The 20628-nt window shown below is 35.0% G+C and overlaps 1 protein-coding gene across 7 annotated transcripts in view; it reads right to left on the minus strand.

Annotated features, from left to right (window-relative positions):
* The window catches only part of PPFIA2 (PTPRF interacting protein alpha 2), a gene marked incomplete at both ends in the record, with an annotated part of 446629 nt that overhangs the window by 358500 nt on the left and 67501 nt on the right, over positions 1-20628 (minus strand). For 6 of the 7 annotated variants that reach the window (XM_079715015.1, XM_079715013.1, XM_079715017.1 and 3 more), the window contains one exon: positions 6656-6709. The exons of the other annotated variant lie outside the window; for it this stretch is intronic. In XM_079715015.1, coding sequence (XP_079571141.1) covers positions 6656-6709 — 54 coding nt within the window. The remainder of the gene's footprint in view (positions 1-6655; positions 6710-20628) is intronic. 7 annotated transcript variants of the gene reach the window in all.

Below are 20628 nucleotides of genomic sequence, written 5' to 3' on the forward strand. Positions count from 1 at the left end.
ACTGCAGGGTCCACATAGATAATCCATCTAACTAGCCTCTCAGTTCCTTGATGTCATCAGTTCCAATGAGCTTCACTCCCTCTGTACTTCATCCATTTTCATGACCACAACTTGGGTCTTACCAGCACCTGGGAATGTTTTGGTCCTAAAATGCTTAAATCAAGCATTTTACTCTCTCACCACAGTTCTGTATCCCTCTTCCTACACACTGTTTTTCAAATTCATTGAGACCCTGAATACTCTGCTTCATCAATCCCTTCCTACCTTCACTGAAATTTTTATTCAGCTTAGACTTTATGACATTCTTGCTAATATTCTCAATTATCTTGCTCCATTGGCCTTCCACAGTAATTGACTGGCAGAACCACAGCCTGAAATCAAAATGACTGTAGGCATCCCGCCCCCCATACCTGAGCTACAGAGCACTGTTGGAGGAAAAGAAAACACACCTTTGAGTTTATTTATAACTGCTACAAATTCACTGCCTACAAGTGTACCCCAACACTTTCCACTAATCCATCTATGGTCTACCTAATTCTCCCACAATCCATAATGGCTAGATGCATCGTCTCTATATTCCTGAAATATCTTAACCCATCATCTCCCCACTACTGTCAGCTAATTAGGTCTTTTTAATTTTGTGGGGAAAATAGAAACCATTAAATGGAAACTCTTGCAACTTTGTAAGATCCCCACCTACAAAAATGTTTGCATCAGTTTCCATTATTTTTTTCTACTTCCATTTCACATTTGAAGCGACATTTCTCTTTCTATGTAACATGCTCTGGAGTCCATCTTTTTCTGCTCCATCCAATGACTTATTAATTAACTTCTCTTTCCTCAGTAAATCCTTTTCCCTCTCTATGTGCTTTCCATATGTTTCAACACACTCAAATTTTCTCTCCTTAAAATAATTGTCTCTCAGCCTCATCGCTTATATTGGCTATTATTTCTTTTCACTTCCTTCATAAATAAACACTTAGAAATTGTTTCCTTAGCCACTGAATCCAATTCTTATCTTCCTTTTAATTTCTTAGGCCACTGGAAACTTGATTCTACCTGAATTACTCCACTAAAATTATTCTCACCTAGACCACCCTTTATCCTCTTGTTGCTAAATTTCAGTGGGGCACTCTGTTGTTGAACTCTCAACATCCTGAAACTGCTAATAACCCTTTTCACCACCCTCTCTTGACCTTGGCATTCATGATTACAAAGTTTCTGGTATTCTTTCCTGTTTTATCTTTTTTGAGGAATACTCTTCCTCTTAATTTCCCCTTTCACTTTCCTCTGACCTTTAAATGCTTTTCTTCCTCAGGGCTTTATTCTGAACTCTTATCTTCTCATTCAGAATACATTTTTTTTGGAATGATTTCATCAGCTCCAACAATGTCAATTAACTATTCTACATGTTCAAATTAATGGCTATAAATGATATCTGACCTTTAAATTCCAAAATCATTCATATATTCCCAACTCTGTCACCTCAATTTAATGTGTCCAAAACTGAACTCAATATCCCCCCTCCAGAAATGCTCTACCTCATGGGATTCTTCTCTCTATGTATCCACTCAATTGCCAAATTAGAAAGTTCAAAATCATCCTTGACTCTTCAATAAGTTTTATTCTCCTTCCTCCAAACAACCACCTATTCTTGTGCGTTCACTAAGTCCTTAATAGCTCATGAATCAGTTTATTCCTCTCCATTCTCACTGTCACTTGATAGGCTCATACTAAAAATTTATTGTTTTAAACAAAATAGAATGTTGACTTTCTCCTGAGACATTGCCTCAATTAGTTTTATAATGTAGTAGGACAGACAAAAAAAAATCACCATTATCATTTTTGTCAACCCTCCTTTGGATGACTGCAAGAGCCTTTTTCAATGGTTTTCCTTCTTAGTCCTTTCTCTAAATCAACTCTCCACTAGAGTCAGAAAAATGTTTCTGAAGGACAGAGCTGATTAAGTGACTCTCCTGTTTAAAGACTTTAATGGGTCCTCATGTTCTTTAGTATAGAGTACAATTTTTTTCCATGAAATTTCTTACTTCTTGCCCTGGATTAATCGTTTACCTTCTATCTCACCACTACCTCCCACCCTTCAGCTTATTTCATACTCTAGCCACTCTAAGTTATTTTCTAATTTTTAACTTATGCATATAGTATTTCCTTATTTAAAATTCCATGTTCCACCTTTCCCAGTTGGCAAACTTCAACTCATTCTACAATTAGACATTACTTTCTTTTATTTGCCCTCCTTGATCCTCCAGCCCCTTTTTACTCCCATCAATTGGATTATGAGATCCTCTTATTTTCATTTCATCCTGTGCTTACATTATATCGTAATTAGTTTTTACCAACCTGTCTACTCCACTATATTGTACGATTCTGAAATAAGAAGCTGTGAATTGTTTACCACTCTATTTCCAAAACTTAAACAAATGTCTAGCACACAGCATACACTCAAATATACACTGAATTCTGACTAAACAAATACGAGAATGAAAGTTAGTAATATAGCAATATAACATTCAGGCTGAAAGAAATTAAATTAGATAACAATTCAGACTCACATATTTTATTCCCTTATCTTTTGAAGCAAGTGAGTAGAACATTGGCATTTTTTGAATAATCAAATTAAGATCAGTTTTGGAGACTTTAAAATTTTAATGCTATCTACAATATGAAAAATATATAACCTGGTCTAAATAGCACCCTCAGGAAATTGAATTTGTTTTAAATTCTGTGGAGTGTTTACTCAAATTGATAAGAACCATCAGGAAGATCATTAAAATGAGAACAGAAAGTACAAAAACATGGAATGTACAATTCTGGTTCCTCAGTGGGGAAAGAATTAATAGAGCTAGATAATGTTCAGGACAGTGTGCATATCAAGCCCAAGGATACCAATTAGATGCATACTCACTTATTCATCACACTCTAGAAATAAAGAAAACCATTAGCATTTGAATGAAGGAAACTTAGAACAATTAAAATACTAAGTTGTGTAGGAAGCAAATTTATAGAGCTTATCACTCCGGGGTAACAAATAGAAAGAAAAACAAAGGAGGAACTGAATAGCCCCAGTGGCATTCTTGCTGTAAGTCCTGGATGAGGCAATCAGGTGGACTTGATTCAAACACTGATAATAGAACTGTGAACTATCAGGACACTTTGACACTTGACCAGTGTGTTCAGGAATGTGTTTCATATAGTCTAGGGTTTGTCCCACATTACTCTTTATTAGATTTTGTCCATATTAACCCTCAAAAAGAATCACAAATAATAGGAAAGTAAGAAGCTAGTTTATATCAGTTTATAAATAATCAGAAAGTTTCTTAAACCAAATGACAAAGAGAAACTCCCCTCCATTGTATACATTAGTCTGCTTGGATCTGTTTCACGAAACTTAACTTTTGTGGCCAAGCCAGCTGAGCTACTAAAACCCACCTGCAGACTTAGACCTAGCTCGCAGTCTGGGACAAATCCTGGCTCCAAGCTGAGAGTTGGCCAACACCTCTATGTCACTGGCTCATGGGCTCAAAACAGGACAGTGATCTGACACACTACTGGTACCACATGGACCGGCATATCCACAGCTCTCCACATACCAGGTTCAGCTGGTATAGCAGTATAACTATTCATGCTTTATACCTGTTTTTCAGCATCTAAAATCCCCTTGGCTATCAGAAACTGAGTTACCTAGACCTTACCCTGGCCTTCCTAATGGCTGGCCTGATGACCTGACAACTTGATAATGAGGAATATCCCTGACACCTTACATTTCATGAGCTTTTCATTTTTAATAATGTTAATATTTTAAATTTAAAACACTATAGAAAAATGGTATATTAAAAAAGCACTTAATAATGATATTTTACCCTTTAGATTTTAATTATCTATTTCCTTCTTTTTATTTTTATATGTAAATATATGCTATGTTTTTACACTGGAGGTTAATCTGTGATCTAATTTTTGTGAATGAAAAATATATGCAGAATGTAGAATATCTTTGATACAAATTTTCAAAGACAATTTTAAGTTAACATAATGGACAATATTTTTCTTAATGATAGAAGGGTTTATTTTCTAAGATAACTATGCGATTTAGAAAAATCTGCAAGTTCTATTTGCAGCAGCAACTGATTTCCAGTTTACAAATTTAAAAACATACTTTTTGAAATTCTTTTCAGAAGAAAGCCATTATAAAACTTCTTGAATTGCCCCTGAAAATAATGAATGAGTGATTCTCTCTTTCATTATTAGCATTAAACCTGAGACTTCTTGAATTTTCAAAAAACCTATTTAACATTTATTGTTAAAAATATTAATGCAAACTATATTCCTGGAGTTACTCAAATATATTCTTACCAGATATGCAAATTTATTTATAATGACAGTTGCAAATTTGACACAACTTTTTATACATGCTTATTATTTGAAAAAATGTAAAATTCACTTTTTTCTAATGCTTCAGAAATAATATTTATATCTACCCACAGAAAAATTTTCAATTTTTAAATATACCATTTATATGGTATATAATATAATAATTTACATCTCTAGACTGGATCACTCCAGTATTCAGATAATCTATTATAAAGGCCTTTTTTTAAAGAAAGAAAAAGTAATATGAAACTTCAAATGGACTTAGGTTATGTATAATTTAATCTGACTTTCAGTTTTCTAACCTGGGGGCAAAAACAATAGCTTAATTCAAAGCCTTATTCTTAAATGACTGAAGCAACTCTAGACACCATTACCATTTTACCTTCATACTTAGACTACTTTATATAAGCTCTATAGAGGATTAAAAAGTGATTTTATTACCTAGCTCTTGGTAATATCCTCTCAATATCTCTTTAACAATGGGAAACACTAAATGTATGTATACTGTTAACACCCTAGATTGTCTAATCTCTTATGTACTCTGACATTTGTGTGATGTTTTCCACTCTACAAAAAGTTATAAAGTAAGTACTGTCATTAAATTTCAGAAAATGTAGGTAGCAGTATAAAATACCCATCATCATGGTAAGGGATGGCCAAGAGAGAACCTATATCTTCATAATATTATAAATTATGTCCAAAGAAAAAAAGACATACATACATGTAGTATAAAAATACAGACAAATATACAGTTCACTTTTAGCTTTTGGGAATGAAGTTGATTAAGTTCGCCTTTAGGTCACCATCTTTCCTTTCTGTGACCTTTTTCCCCTGTAAGGGGCTTCTTTCAGTAACTAGGATTTATGCTGACTCAACCTTCCATGTTTAGAAACTTGCTTTCTTGAAAGGATATGATAAACTAATTTATTTTAACATGTAAATAGCAGGTAAGAGTTTTATGGTCACATGCAGAAGAGAGGTGTTTAGTTTAGTTTAGTTTTCAACAAGGGATAAATCCTCTTAAAACCAACATATCTCTAATTGCAGAATTCTTTCAGGAATCAGTGAACAGTGAGGGAGGTATTTTAAAGGAAATGGATTTATTCTTCTAATAAAAGTTGAATGCTATGCACAAACATAACGCAAAGCAGCAGGATGAAATTACATCACATAAGCAGTCACCTACACTACTACACTGACTTACATTTCATCTTGTCTTATGCTGCAGTATAATAGGTTCAGGGACTAAATATAAGCAGCTATCTGAAGACAGTACATTTTTTTTGCCTGCATACATTTAGACAATGAAAATAAAAGGAAGGGAAAGGACTAAAATATGTTGTTTAGCCTACTTTAGGAGCATTATGAAGATTAGACAACACCATGAGACACATGAGAGTGAGACAGGAGAGAAAGAGCTACAATTGAAAGTTATCTTTTTAACACTTCAGTGGTGTCTTAAAGTAGTTATATACTTCAGCTAGATGCCTAGATGAAGTATAGCTAAAAATTGACAACACAGGATTCTGTGTGTTCCACATTAAACCTCGCAGTGCTAAGTGAAAAGCAAGCGTGATACAAATTTATGCATTGGCTGTTTGTTGAAATAAATTGAATTTTATAACTTTAGATATACACCATGAACTCATGTTTGTGCCTCAAGCATGAAATCACAGGAATGTTGTTTTACTCAATGTTTTCTGAAATCAGACATCACAGAAAGGACTACAATGTTCCAATACTAGACTATCAATCTCTTGTTATTGCCTAAAAATGATAATCATTTAAAACTTTCTCCAATTTTCTAGAAGCTTCCTGGGTAAAGCAGGAAAGAAACAGCAATATCAAGAATCAATACTGTGAAAAAAATGGGCTGATAAAATAATTTTTTCTCAGTAACTAGAAAGTATATTGCAACTGAAATCATACACTTATTTACAATGGTAAACTCTCAAGTTCCAAAAAGTTTTAACTTTTTTTGTAGCCCATTAGTAGGACATAAGGTGTTTACACATACTAATGAAGCTTTTATTCTTATTTTTAGAATCAATGTATGGAGATGAATTTTACAAGTTTTAAAACACTAAATGACACCTCAGAGCAAGTTCACATTTTTGTATTAGTTACTGCAATAGCTATAAAGTTTTGAAAGAAACTATTTCAAAAAGTTACCTGTATAACAAATTCTATACAAGTAACTCTGATGATCTGGTATGTAAATAATTCATTTCGTCAATAGTTAAATTTAATGAAGAATCTAACTTACCGGTGGATCAGCCCCCTTAGAACCAGTCAGCCCTCCTGTTAGGGATTCGATATCCTGAAAAGGGGAGAGGGGTTGATTGTAAAATGCTACTCAACAGCATGGAGAATTTCCCAGTCCCACAGTGTAATATTTTCTTTAGCTACAAAGTTAGGGCACTCAGCTATATTTTTGTTTTGTTTTGAGACAATCTTACACACTGTAATGCTATACCAATTGTCATATCTAAAAATCTAGACATTTTCTCCAACTCTGTATGATCTGTAAATAGAAAAAAAATACAAACAGACTAATTATTCCTGAAATATGTAAAGAAAATGGATCTAGGTGGGAAAGCAGATGTTTCATTCTCTAAGAAGCTGAATTGAGGGCAGAACAGAAAAAAGAAAATTTAATGAAACTGCAATTTAACATATTATTTGCAAATACTGAACCCATGGAAAATGCTTAAACTACAAAAAAATCTAATTATCTACAGTTCACTCTATTACTATACATAGAAGATGAAAATATTAACAGATATGGACAGATTAGCTATTCTTTTATAAGGATTGATTTCTAATCTTAAATCGGTACGCAGTAGATCATGCCTAAGAAATGATTACAATTGACAAAGGTATCACAAATGAAGAAATGGGTGATGCTGTGACAAACTCGAGAGCAAGTGCACTGATTTAGGAACTAGAGCTCAGCCTTATCAGTTGTACGGCTTTGGTCCCAGGGTTACTAATCATATGGCTTTTTCAAAAGAAGCTAGAATTTTAGGTTTTTAAGTAAAATCTCTCAGGACTTTAATGTTTGCAACTGTTTTAATTTTTAAACCATCCCCCCACTCCTCCCAAACGAAAAAACAAAACAACAACAACAACAAAAAACTGTCTGCTCATAGGTAGATGAATAGGAGTTTGGGGCTAAATTGATAAGTTACAGTTTTTGCTAAAAAGTTTCTTTCTTGTGACCCTGGCCACTTCTTATCTGTTTGCATCTAGTTGAATGGATAGGTTTGAGGAACCTGGGGAAATGTATTGCAGTAAGAAATCAAAGATGAAAGAAAGATAATTGAGTAAAGATAGAAGGAAAAGAAATTTAAATATCTATGATCAGAGAAACAGCCAACACCTGGATATCATTAAGAAGACATGCCAATGTGGCACATATATACAATGGAATATTACTCAGCCATAAAAAGAAACGAAATTGAGCTATTTGTAATGAGGTGGATAGACCTAGAGTCTGTCATACAGAGTGAAGTATGTCAGAAAGAGAAAGACAAATACCGTATGCTAACACATATATATGGAATTTAAGGAAAAAAAATGTCATGAAGAACCTAGGGGTAAAACAGGAATAAAGACACAGACCTACTTGAGAATGGACTTGAGGATATGGGGAGGGGGAAGGGTAAGCTGTGACAAAGCGAGAGAGAGGCATGGACATATGTACACTACCAAACGTAAGATAGATAGCTAGTGGGAAGCAGCCACATAGCACAGGGAGATCAGCTCGGAGCTTTGTGACCACCTAGAGGGGAGGGATAGGGAGGGTGGGAGGGAGGGAGACGCAAGAGGGAAGGGATATGGGAACAGATGTATATGTATAACTGATTCACTTTGTTATAAAGCAGAAACTAATAATAATAAAAAAAAGAAGACATGCTACTAATTCACTTGGGACTCAATTACATCATTTCACTGGTATCTCAAAAATGGGGAATCTTAACAATAAATATGGGACTCTAATGAGCATGTGAAGGAAACATTAAAGACAGGGCAGGGAAGAAGGAAGGGATGGTGTGGTAAAAGTTTCCATCTGAAGGAGCTGACTTTGAACAGGAAGTCGATGAGTGATGAATTTCTGCATGCATATTTTATTAAGGGCCATGAATGATAAGGCAACCACAAGAATGCTTGCCAAGAAACTTACTGTCTTCTTCGTAATGCATATATTGTATATAATATTTTTTCCTACCCAGCATCCCTTTAAGGAACTTCTTCCCTCCCCATTCTAGTTCTAAGAGGCTTATAAAAATTGCTTCAAATGTTGTAGGGGCCTGCCAGAGAATTAAGGCAATATGGATTCTATAAGATATAATGGGAGTGTCTAAGTCCTTGATACTATCATTTGAGCAATGTTTGAAACTGGATGTTCTCCCTGCCTGCAACTTTAAGATAAGTTTCTGGCTCCTAAACACTAAAAGATCGTAATTAATATGTCTGCAATATTAAGTCTATTTTGAAAAGGCCCTCCCTCTCCATCCTACTGAAATTCTTTATTCCAACACCACGCATACCATAAACAATCAAATCATCTAAATTATTTGATCTTACGTGATCTTTAACATTTCTATTGTTATCTAAGTAAATCATGTCAGTATACAATAAAATTAAGCATGAAACATATTTATAAATTGGCAAACAAAATTAGCATTCCTTTTGAATCCAAAGATAAAATATAATCTAAAAATTGTTTTAGAATTTCATGGAGTGAAATAAAATGGTAATAAAATGGCTAAAGTATTAGATTAACAGAAAATAAAACACACAGCCCTTTGCACTTTTTGATAATACTCCTGTTATGACCATGACAAAAAACAAAGTTCTATTCACATGAAAGGTTTCTTCCAAGCACATTTTAAATGAAAAGAAAAAAAAAAAGGTGTTAAGTACATTTTGAGTTAATACCTTCGTTATTCATAGAAAGGCATATAAATTATATTAACAATAGAATTTCTGATGACATTATCAGAGAGATAATAGGGAAATTAATTCAGAGAAAAAATATTTTAGCAGTTTAGTTGAGGCATTTTGTCATCTTGTTAATTAAAAGTTCTACCATGATGATTTCTTGCCATCATAGAAAAGTTGGGCCAATGCTCAGATCTGTAAAATTTTAAACTTTTCATGACAGTCATGGTCTTCAAAAAAAATAAAGCAACAATAGAATTTTGAAGGTGAATGGAAAAGGCATTGGTATTTCTTTTTTAACATGTTGAATTAAAGCAAATTATGAACTCATGGCTCTAAAGAGAATACAGACATATTCTTTTGTTCTGTTTATTCTTTTAATTAAAAAAACTTTTTTTGATCTTATTTTCTATTTTGAGTGTAACTTGAGAGAGAGTGTCCTACTTGGATAGATGCCCAAGTTAAACATGGCTTATCTATCACTTGATGCAAAAAAAATTTTCAGGTGTGAATAACAAGCATAAGTGTGCATGAATGCATTTATGTTGTAAAATTAATAGGTGAAATAAATCCCTTGAGAAACTCTGCAAATAGCTGAAAGTGAGTCAGTCTTTCTGATGGTTGCTGAATATCTTATCTACAAAATATAACTTAAATCTTTGACAAATTTGTCTATCTTATTATTTACATGTATTTTTATATAGATAACAAAAAGGGAGACACTAAAAAGTAAAAACATTGATTTCCTAGATAGTTTTTAAACTTACTACTGTAATAATATTATTTGTTTGATTAAAACATTCAAAACAAACTTTGACTTTTTACTACATTATGGAATTTTAAAAAACTATGTTGTACACCATATTCATTTAGATTTAATAGCTAATAAAATAATAACTACTTACTAAACATTTACTACATACAGGCACTCTTTAAATGCTTTATATACATTATAAACAGTTTTGTAGGGTAGTTATAAGAGCCTTATAAAGTAGTTATTTCTTTTCTCACTTAGGCTAAAAGGTTCATATAATTTACCCAATATCACACAGCTATTAAGAAGTGGGGTTACAAAATATATTTGTTTGACTCCAAACCTGTGTTTTTAATACCAGTTGTAGGAGAACAGCTTTATCCTGGCATTCTGGAGACCTTGCACATATCCACATGGGCCATGTAGGCAAGGCTAACCTTAGGCTGGCCCATGTCTTGGTGGAATATCCTGTGGACCTCCCAGGAACATGACAAGGTAAGCAAGTCATGAAGACCTTACACATGGCTGTTTCTCATTCTCCTCCCTGGCACCAATGAGGCATGGAACTTTCCACTGCACTCATCTCCCCCATCCCCAGATCCATCTGCAGGCTATAAAACTGCTAAGGTGCAATATGGAGTGGGCTCCTCCCCAACAGAGCAGCCTGTCACTCTTGTTGTCTGTCATCTGGCTCATCCAATTTAGTGTTGTCCTGTGGGCCTAGTGACCACGTACAGGATTGGATTTAGGCTACTGATGTGACTAAGGTGCAAAATTTAAGGAGGCACTCATTTTGAGGGTCATACAGGTGCTGATCCTGCCTTTGCAGGATCCTGAGAGTGAGTGCCTCCTTAAATGTTATACCCTAGGCACCTCATTCTTAGACATCTGCAAAAACAAGCTGACACTTGTACAATCCTGACAGTGAATGACTCCTTAAACTTTGTGCCCTAAGTACCTTACTTGTCTCACCCTAGTCCTGGCCCTTCTAGGGGTGTGGAAAGCTGACACCACGGAGACTTTGTTTATGCTGTATATGTAATATACTCTTTCGATCCATTTGGAATCATTGTCTCCTTCCCAGTCAAATCTACAGAAGAGTGGCAAGCCAACCTGGCACCTGCCCACGTGCTGCTGCTCAGGGACAGCTTGCTGCTTAATATCAGCATTATATAGCCTCCTTTATACGGGCTGCTGTTATCTACACAGAACCAAATAAACTAGGATCTATTAATTATGGAATCCAATTCACTTCTTAAAAAGAAAATTCAGGTAATGAAAGTTTCACTTCCCTCTCCAAGGTGTCAAATACCTGAGCGAGGTTATTAGCAGTCCTTGACACAAGCTGTATAGAGTCAGTCTCTTTTAATATGGGAAAACCCTGCTTCTGAGATGGAAACCTGGTAATTCAAGGCTGACCCATGAATCAGAAGTCTTAAGGCTTGGGAAGGGCGAGCCACAGATGCAGTGGAGCAGTCAGTGTCAGAGCTCTAAGCAGAGTGAGATTTGAGGGCAGCCTGGAGCATGGGTAGCACCTCCACCCAGGTTTAAAATAAACTCTACTTAGTGCTGCACTGATGCTGTTGGTTGCTCATCTGCACCTTTTTCCCTTGCTCTAAAAGTTGACATATTTTCCCCTTGACAGACAATTTGAATGATGGAGCTATAGGGATTAATCATGTGGTTTGCCCTGCAGGTCATTAAGTTCAGATGTTGTAAATCTTGCTTCCTCTGTGTGGAGGTGGGAAAAAGGAGGATATTAGAAGTTGAGGTTTCACTCAGGGCTATTGCTGGATCCTTATATTTATCCCTGAAGAGTATGATCAGCCAGTTACGGCCAAGGAAAAGATGTTAAGGTAGCTTGGGTATCAAATACATTAAAAATGAAGAATAGAAAATTCTAAACAGTCAGTTGAATCTAACATTGCACATGCCATCAGACCCAGAATATCTTAAAACCTAATAGTTACATTTAAAGTTAATATCAAGTTTTCAAGTACTACTCTTCTAAAGAATCACCTTATATAATATGAAAATACTTAAAGCATTACAATATTGTTACCAGCTATGAGTATTTTGAAATTTGATTTATGCATATTTGTAATTTGCAATTATTTTAGAATATCTTTAGAGGAAAGTGATTATATTTCAATATAGAGTACATTTTCATGCACTAAACAATCTATCAAAAATATATTAGTATAGTGAAATCAATATAAAATAGTAAAACATCAACCATATTTACTGAATTATTATATTTAAAATGTTTCAAGGTCTTTAAAAATATGATGAGGTATTTTATGTTTGTAGAGAAGTTTACAAAATTCATATATTCAAAATATCAAAATTAAGCATTTCTCTCATCCCTTTTATGGAAAAATTCCCCCAAATGTCCCTCATGTTCCATTCTCTCTCGATGCAGGCTTTTGTCCCCGCTACATCACTGCTACCCCTCTTATCAAGGCTGCCAATGACATCTAATTAGCTGAATCAACTGTCAACGTTCATCATCATTTTTCTTGTCTCTAAGCCACATTTGACACAGTTAACCACTCCATCCTTCTTGAAATACTTTTTTTGGTCTTAGTATCCATTGAGTTTCACCTTCTGTGTAATTTTATTTAGTACCATGGCTTCTAAGTACCATGTATGCTAATGAATTCTGGATTCCTTTTATCCTCAGAGATTTACACTGCTTACAACCTCCACTTGGGTGTATTACAGTTATCTAAAACTTAATACAAAATCAAACTTGATTTTCACCTCAGAACCTCCCCCAAATTAGGTTTCTGTCCCAGTACTGTCCATCTTGACATCACCATTTACCCAGTTTCTTAGGTCCAAATCCATCAGCAAATTCTGCCAATTCTATCTTTAAAATATGGCTTGAATTAGACTATTTCTTACCACCTGCATTACTACCAACCTGATCCCTTGGACCAAATCAACAATATTCTCCCTTGGGCTAAAGAGTGATCTTCCTAACTGTTGTCCCTGCATCTGTTCTTTTATCCTCATTCCTCATATATTCTCCACACTGCAGTCAGAGCTATCTATTTAAAAATGCACATTAGCTCAGATTACTCCCATGATCCAAACCCCTCCATGGTTTCCACTAATCTTAGAACAAAATACAAACTTATTACTATGTCATGCAAGCCCTGTGATGATCTGGCTTTGCCCACCTCACTGATCTTGTCTTTTGCCATATCCTTCTTTCCCATGCCACCCAGCCACACTGGCTCCATTGCTGTGTAAAAAACAAGCCAAGGGCTTCCCTGGTGGCGCAGTGGTTGGGAGTCTGCCTGCCGATGCGGGGGACGCGGGTTCGTGCCCCGGTCTGGGAGGATCCCACGTGCTGCGGAGCGACTGGGCCCGTGAGCCATGGCCGCTGGGCCTGCGCGTCCGGAGAGGCCACAACAGTGAGAGGCCCGCGTACCGCAAAAAAAAAAAAAAAAAAAAAAAAACCAAGCCAAATATAACTGTCTAAATCAGTGAAGGTTCTACCCAGAAACAAAAGGCAAACTCAAAAACAATGTAAAAGAGCATTTAACCAGAGGATATTTTATAGAGGTATGGAGGGTTTAATGGATCCAGTGGAATGTGAAGCATGGAGACTGACGGAAAGTCATAATAACCACTCCAAGCCCAAAGGAGTAAAGGTAAAAGAACAGTGTTGTCAGGAGTTCAGCAAGGGATGAGCACCACTCATCAGCCTCTAGAGCAGTTTGCCGCACATGGAGCTCAACAAGTGCTGTTTGAATGGATGAATGACTGACTGAATGAGTAAAGCAGGTAATAATATAATTTTATACCTAAAAAAGCCAAGTCTCAGAGTATACAAATGATGAAGTATTTCTAATTGTTGTATAAATGTATCACTTTGAAAGCATGGCTCAAGGTAATAGTATCTGTACACCAAATCTTTTTCGAATGCCTGAATGAACAAGTTAATGAATGACTTGCCCAAGATCACACAGCCGGTAAATGCTCCAAAGAAGCTTTGAAATCCTGGGTGTTATAACCCCAAGCACAGTGTACATTTTTTTCCATTATACATCACTAATGAGATATCCTCCTTAAAAAAGACACTCAACTCTATATTATCTTGAGGCAATACATTTCTATATATCCCAGAGTTTCTAGTTCATAAGAAGGAAAATACACAAACTGATTTAATAGATAATAAACAATATATTAAGTCTATCTTCTGGTGAAATACTGTCAATACTTCAAATTAAACACCTGATACCCTAATTATTGCACAATAAATAAATCAATGCTTGATAACTTTATATAACATATGTGCTGAGCATTAATAAACTGTTCAAATACATTAAACTAAAAATCAATAATGTTTATTTTTATGTAATATTTCATAGTGTGTAGGTACATAGCACTGGCAATGAGTAACAGTCAGAAAACAAAATTTCTTTTAAAAAATCATTCAGTTTTTTACATAAGGCTTAATGGAAGCAATCTTTCATCCCAGAACACCAGCTCCTTGAGGCAAGCATCCAAATAATGAAGCTGAGTTTATTAATGAGGCATCTTCCTCCTCTACCAGGCTTAAGCTGTTAGTGTTTCCTTGGCAACTTTACAGGGTAAATTTCCGGAGAGGCAGAGAAGAAGCAAGAAACATACACAACCAATAAATCGTCTTTCTTACGGAAGCCAGAAAGAGCCCTATTTAGTCATTCTTTAAAATTTTTTAATAAAGGAAAATACCTACACTCTTACTGCGAGCATAGTCCAGCCTAAATCTGAATTTTCCCTGAGCCACACAATTAATTCCTTCAAATGAGAATGACTGAGCATCTGTTATGACTGAGGCACTGTGTTGGAAACAGAGAGCATGATGATGAATAAGTCAAGGTCACAGCTTTCAAAGAGTCCACAGTCTAGTAGGGCATGAGAATGACAAAGACAATTTAGTCAACAAATGCATGCTGCACACAAAATAAGCACAAGGCACCACACTGAATCTGGTGTATGGAATCCAGAGGCTATGACATCCTCTCTGACTTCAAGGATCTTTCAGAATGTCAATCTGAAGAATAACATAAGGAAGAATTCAGAGAAATAAGGTGCTGAATTTACAACATATAGGGGTTGTAAAGGGAAATTTTATAAAGTGACAATAAGTCTGAGTATTTCATGTTGCTGGAATTGTATTTGTTTTTGAATGCACACTGGGTAAGTCTGCCCTAAGACCTTGGTTGGGTAACATAATAATTAACATTTATTAAGCATCTACTGTACCAGATGCCATGCTGAGAGTTCTATTGCCTCATTAAAAAGCATCCCAGCTCTTTTAGCTGATTATTTTCACCATTTTTAAGATGATGAAACTGAGTCTTCAAGAGTTTAAATGACTTGACAAAGGTTACATAACTACTAAGTGTTCAAAGCTAAACAGGCTAACTTCAGAAGCAATGATTTTTAACTATTATGCTCTCTTGAGTAAGTGGAGGTGTGGAAAAAAATGTGGAGGACATCTTGGCATGCCACATAGTGACTTGGCAGAAAACATACTTATTCAATATTTGTAGAAGAAATGAATAAAATTGCAAGCAGGATTTTTCTGAAGTGAAGTGGATATTCTCTGATGGAAAAAAGAATATCCTTGTCTGACCTACAGATAAGAGCGTTAATGCCACTGGATTTAGCAAAAAAGTAAAATTCCAAAGATTTTTGCTATATATTTCTAAGTTCAAAGTATCCTTTTCAAACTCAAACCTAGACAGGAAATCTAATATGTATCAAAAACATAATTGTGTCAGTGTTGCATGGAACAGGGTTTTCTGAAGAAAGTACCAAAGAGATTTAAGGTTCTGCCTTTTCCATGGAGTGCCCTCTTTGAAGCACTTTCCATTATGATTTTTTTGTGCTGCCTTTTTTCTTGTCTATTCCCTTCCATATGGCTGAGATGATAAAGGGAACCTTTTGCTAAATCCTGACTCAGACTCAGCTCCTTTTTGCCAACTTTTACACATTGATGGGTACTTGTTATCTCAAATTTAACATGGCCAAATCAGACCTCATCTCCTCTCCTCCTCTGCCATTACTCTGGGCAACTGCCTCCATCCAATTTCTTCTCCCAGCATTTATCTCTTTTGGCATTTCCAATAAACAGTCAATCGAGGTTTCTGGAGGTCAATAGAGTGTTCCCTCACTGTGGTATTCAAATACCAAGCCAGTCAATTTTTCCTTCTAGATACCTGCTTAGTTCAATCTACTACCTCCTTTCATCATCCACTCCATTCACTACCTTAGGTCAAAGCCTCATTTTATTTTTCCCCTATTCCTGGATTTCTCCAAAATTGTGTCTTTTTGGGTTCTTTTTTCTACTCTCATCCTTATACAATCTCTTCTCCAGAGAAGTGTTTCTCACAATGTGACCTGGAAACTAGTAGCATCAGTGTCACCTAGGAACTTACAAATGCATTTTCTTGAGGTTTACTCCAGTCCTGCTGAATCAGAAACTCTTAACAAGCCCTCCAAGTGAGTCTGATGCAGGCTAAAGTTTAAGAACCACTACTTCAGAATGATGTGGTTCAAATGCAAATATGTATATGTTACTCCTATACTCAAAATCCTTAATAAGATCCTATTCTTTTTAGGATGAAAAACATATCAAGCATATTTATGCATAAGGTCATTCATTATATAGTTCTAGACTTTTCTTATTTCACTTTTTACCACTTCCTCAAAAGAAACCTTATACTCTCTATCATAATGAACCCTGTACCTCCCTTTTGTGTCAAGTGTTTTCTTACTTCTATGCTTCTGCTCCACAGATCCTTCTGCCTAGAAAGACACCCCTCCCTCCTCTGGATAAATCTTACCCTTTGAGACTCAGCCCAGGCATCACCTCCGCTCAGGAGGCTTTCCTGAGTCCCTCAAGCTGGGGTAATGGTTCTGCTGTTACTTCCACAGCATCTTCCACTTAACCCACTCACAACTCTACCACATCATTTTATAATTGTCATTCTACTCATCTGTCTTTGCCATTCATTTGAGGGCTAAATTAGCTCAGTGAGGCACTTACCATCTCTGTATCTTTGGTAGTTATCACAAAGCATGACTAATAAATGTTAAAGGAATTTCATAAATTTATGTTGAATCTAGCCTCCCATGAACTCCTATAAGGAGAGGGCAAGCTGATTGGCTGACTAGTAGTACTTGGGATCACTCTGAAATGTTCATTATCCTATATTAGTACATTTTCATTCTGGATATATATTGGTTTGGTTAGTGTATACCAGCCATTGAGAAGCTGATTATATTTGAGTTTACTGCAGAATTTAAACTTCTGGATGGCAAGACTGATGATCAGATATTTTTGTTAACACAATAGAGGACCAATCATCCCAAGAGAACCTGGCTGAGGAGTAGCCAACAGCCCTTTAATTCTACCTCAAGCCTACAAGATGCAACACACATGGAAGAAGAAATATCTTAGTGATCAAGAGAACAGGTTCAAGCCTAGCTTCACTACTTACTAGCTATGTGACCTTGGGCAAATTGCTTTATATACCTCATATAAAATAAGTCAACCTATGTCTTACTACTTATCTTAGGAGGACCTTGGACTATTAATTACAATTGTTCATGGAAAGTTAAATTGATAACCTATAGTAAATTATCAATTAAAAGTAGCTATTATTAAGCATGGAATAATGTACAGGTACAGATTAGATTATACATGTATAAAATAAAGATAGTCTATGGACACGTTACATAATGATATACATTGAAACAGATAAGCATTAGCATGCATGTAGATGAGACCAACATACAGATTAATTTTAGGTACGAATCTCCATTAAATTTCTAGAATGTATTTTCCCTGAAAGGCGAGAGATCCTAAGTTTCATATTTTACCTCCTCAATTATCCCTATAATTTTCATGCATTTCTATGGCTTTGGTTCTTATAAATTTTTCACCAATAGTATTTTTTAAATACATAATTTTTATTCTCCCTACTAAAGTTTGAGGAATCTTTTTGCTGTAGAGTAAGAATTATTTTTTGTATAAAATTCATGAATGTATACACAATTTACTCCTCTTTCAGTGTTGTTTTATCTGCTGTCACATATTTATATACCATGGTGGGCAGCTTTAAGCCTGTTTGAAATGTGCTATAGCAATTGAGAGGAAGGATCCAACATTTAAAAGAGGATATCAATATTATGATCCTAGGTACACAAAATTTGTGGAAATTTATCTATCAGCCTTTATTGGTTGAGAGTCAGACTCAATTACTGTGATCTTAATGTACAATTAAACCTTCAATTATATGATGCTTGATCTTTCTCTGACACAAAACACAAGTAGATATCTAGGAAAAAATACGATACCCCATCCTTTTTAAAAAATCGGATTTTATGTTTAACTCAGTAAATAATAGCCTAAAACTTTTACTGGGTTAAAAAAAAAACTGGATATTATCCTGAGGTGACTTTTTTAGAGGAAAGAATAAAATATATCTCTTTTCCAACTATTATCAGCAATTCCACTGACTGCAGTACCTTAAAGACATGTATCATTTTGATTTATAAATAACTACAAGGAAGAATTGATTGTGAACTGAAAACAAAAATAGGGCAAGTAGTTTATTTAAAAATAAATATGTATATTACAGATATTTCTAACAAATATCTAAGTATATCTGTCTAAATTTTATGTATTAGACCAATTAACATATATAGTTTTTCAAGGTAATCATGAGAAATTGGCAAGAAAGCAGATGAAATATTTTCAAATCCATTAAGTTCACACTTACAGACAAGTCTGGCACAGGATTTTCAGCTAAATATTAAGTATTTCATGATAATACCTTAATTTTGGAAATAATAGTCATGTAGAAATCAGGTAGAGAGATGAGAACTAGATAAAACAGTAATAAGTAGCATTATCTAAAATAAGATATGCAAAAATTTCAGAAAGAAGTCTAATTTGAATCTAAGGGATAAGCAGACAACTTCCCTCTATTTTGCTATTTTCTTTTAAGAAAAAAACTTATCAAGTTCTAAATCATAAGAAATAGATTTTAAATTCATTTCCTATCTCTTCTGTTTTTGAAGTAAAGAATGATGACTATAATGGGAACCAGAAACAGCAAGAGGACTATAATTTCTCTATTTTTTCTTCTGAGCAGCTCCATTTCAATTGATGCTACCGGGATCCTGATATGAATCAATGTTTGCAATATCAATATCACATTCTCAAAATACTATTAAATAAAAGAAAATGAAGCTGACTGAAATCAGTGCATAACATGTACTGATATTATGGTATGAAACTAATTGAGATTATATCATAGTGTGAAAGACTTCCAACCTGGAGATTTAGTCAATGACAGAATGCTCTATAGTCGGTATATGTTCTATAGACTCTTGTTTTCTTCTATTCAACTGAACAGATTCCCAAAAAACCCAACCAATACCAAGTATCAAAGTTTATAATAAATATGCTTTGATTTATAAGATATAGTAAATCAAATAAAATTGGAATATTTTATATTCGGATCTCTCCTTTCTTTAATATTTCTGAAACTTATTTTTCCTTATTTATTATTCTTTCCAGATGTAAATGAGAGCATTCAACCAAGCCACTCAGCCAGATAAGAATTCCAAAGTGCATAGAATTCTAAATCTCTTGAGATTAGTACGGTGGCAAAGAAATTTGGCTATTTCTCTTAAATGAAGCCCTCCAGGCAATAAATGCAGATAGTCCTCACTTTGCATGATACAGCGTTAACCAAATCTGGTGAGTATAAGAACTATGTCCTAGTTTTGCATGGCTCTGTGGCAATTCAGTTGCTGTCTAAAGCAAGGCCACAGCTCCACGGGTTCCAACATGCACTGGTTTCAGTTAACACAGTAGCATGCAAAGTAAGAGCTGCCTGCAGTTACTTTTAGATGGGAGATTAGTCTTTATTCCTTTGCCCCCAGCATCCCCAAAACTAGACTGTGAATCCTGAAAACATAATGCAGTAGCTATGTATAATCCAATATTAAAATTGGAATTCTTCTCAATTTTAGCTTGGCCCAAAGGCTAAGAACAATGCTATGGTGACAAGCATCCCCACATCCTCAAGCAAGGAGTTGAACCAGGTCTTGCTAAAATACTGTAAAGAAATGTTCTGCCAGAATTGAAAAGCATCTTCTCTTAATGGGGCATTATTGACATAATGGGTAGGAAAAAATATATATCATTTTATATACATTAAGCACATTTAATATGGGATCTATCCTCTTAACAAAATTTTAAGTGCACAATGCAGTACTATTAACTGTAGCCGCAATATTGTACAGCAGGTCTCTAGAACTTACACATTTTACATAACTGACACATTATACCTGTTGGTTATCAACTCCTCATTTCCCACTCTCCATAACCCCTGGAAACCACTACTCTCTGCTTCTATGACTTTGACTACTTTAGATACTTCATATAAGTAGAATCATGCAGAATTTGTTCTTCTGTGACTGCCTTATTTTACTTAACATAATATCTTCAAGGTTTATCC

Source organism: Hyperoodon ampullatus (genome assembly GCF_949752795.1).
Source record: "Hyperoodon ampullatus genome assembly, chromosome: 11".
NCBI lineage: Eukaryota > Metazoa > Chordata > Mammalia > Artiodactyla > Ziphiidae > Hyperoodon > Hyperoodon ampullatus.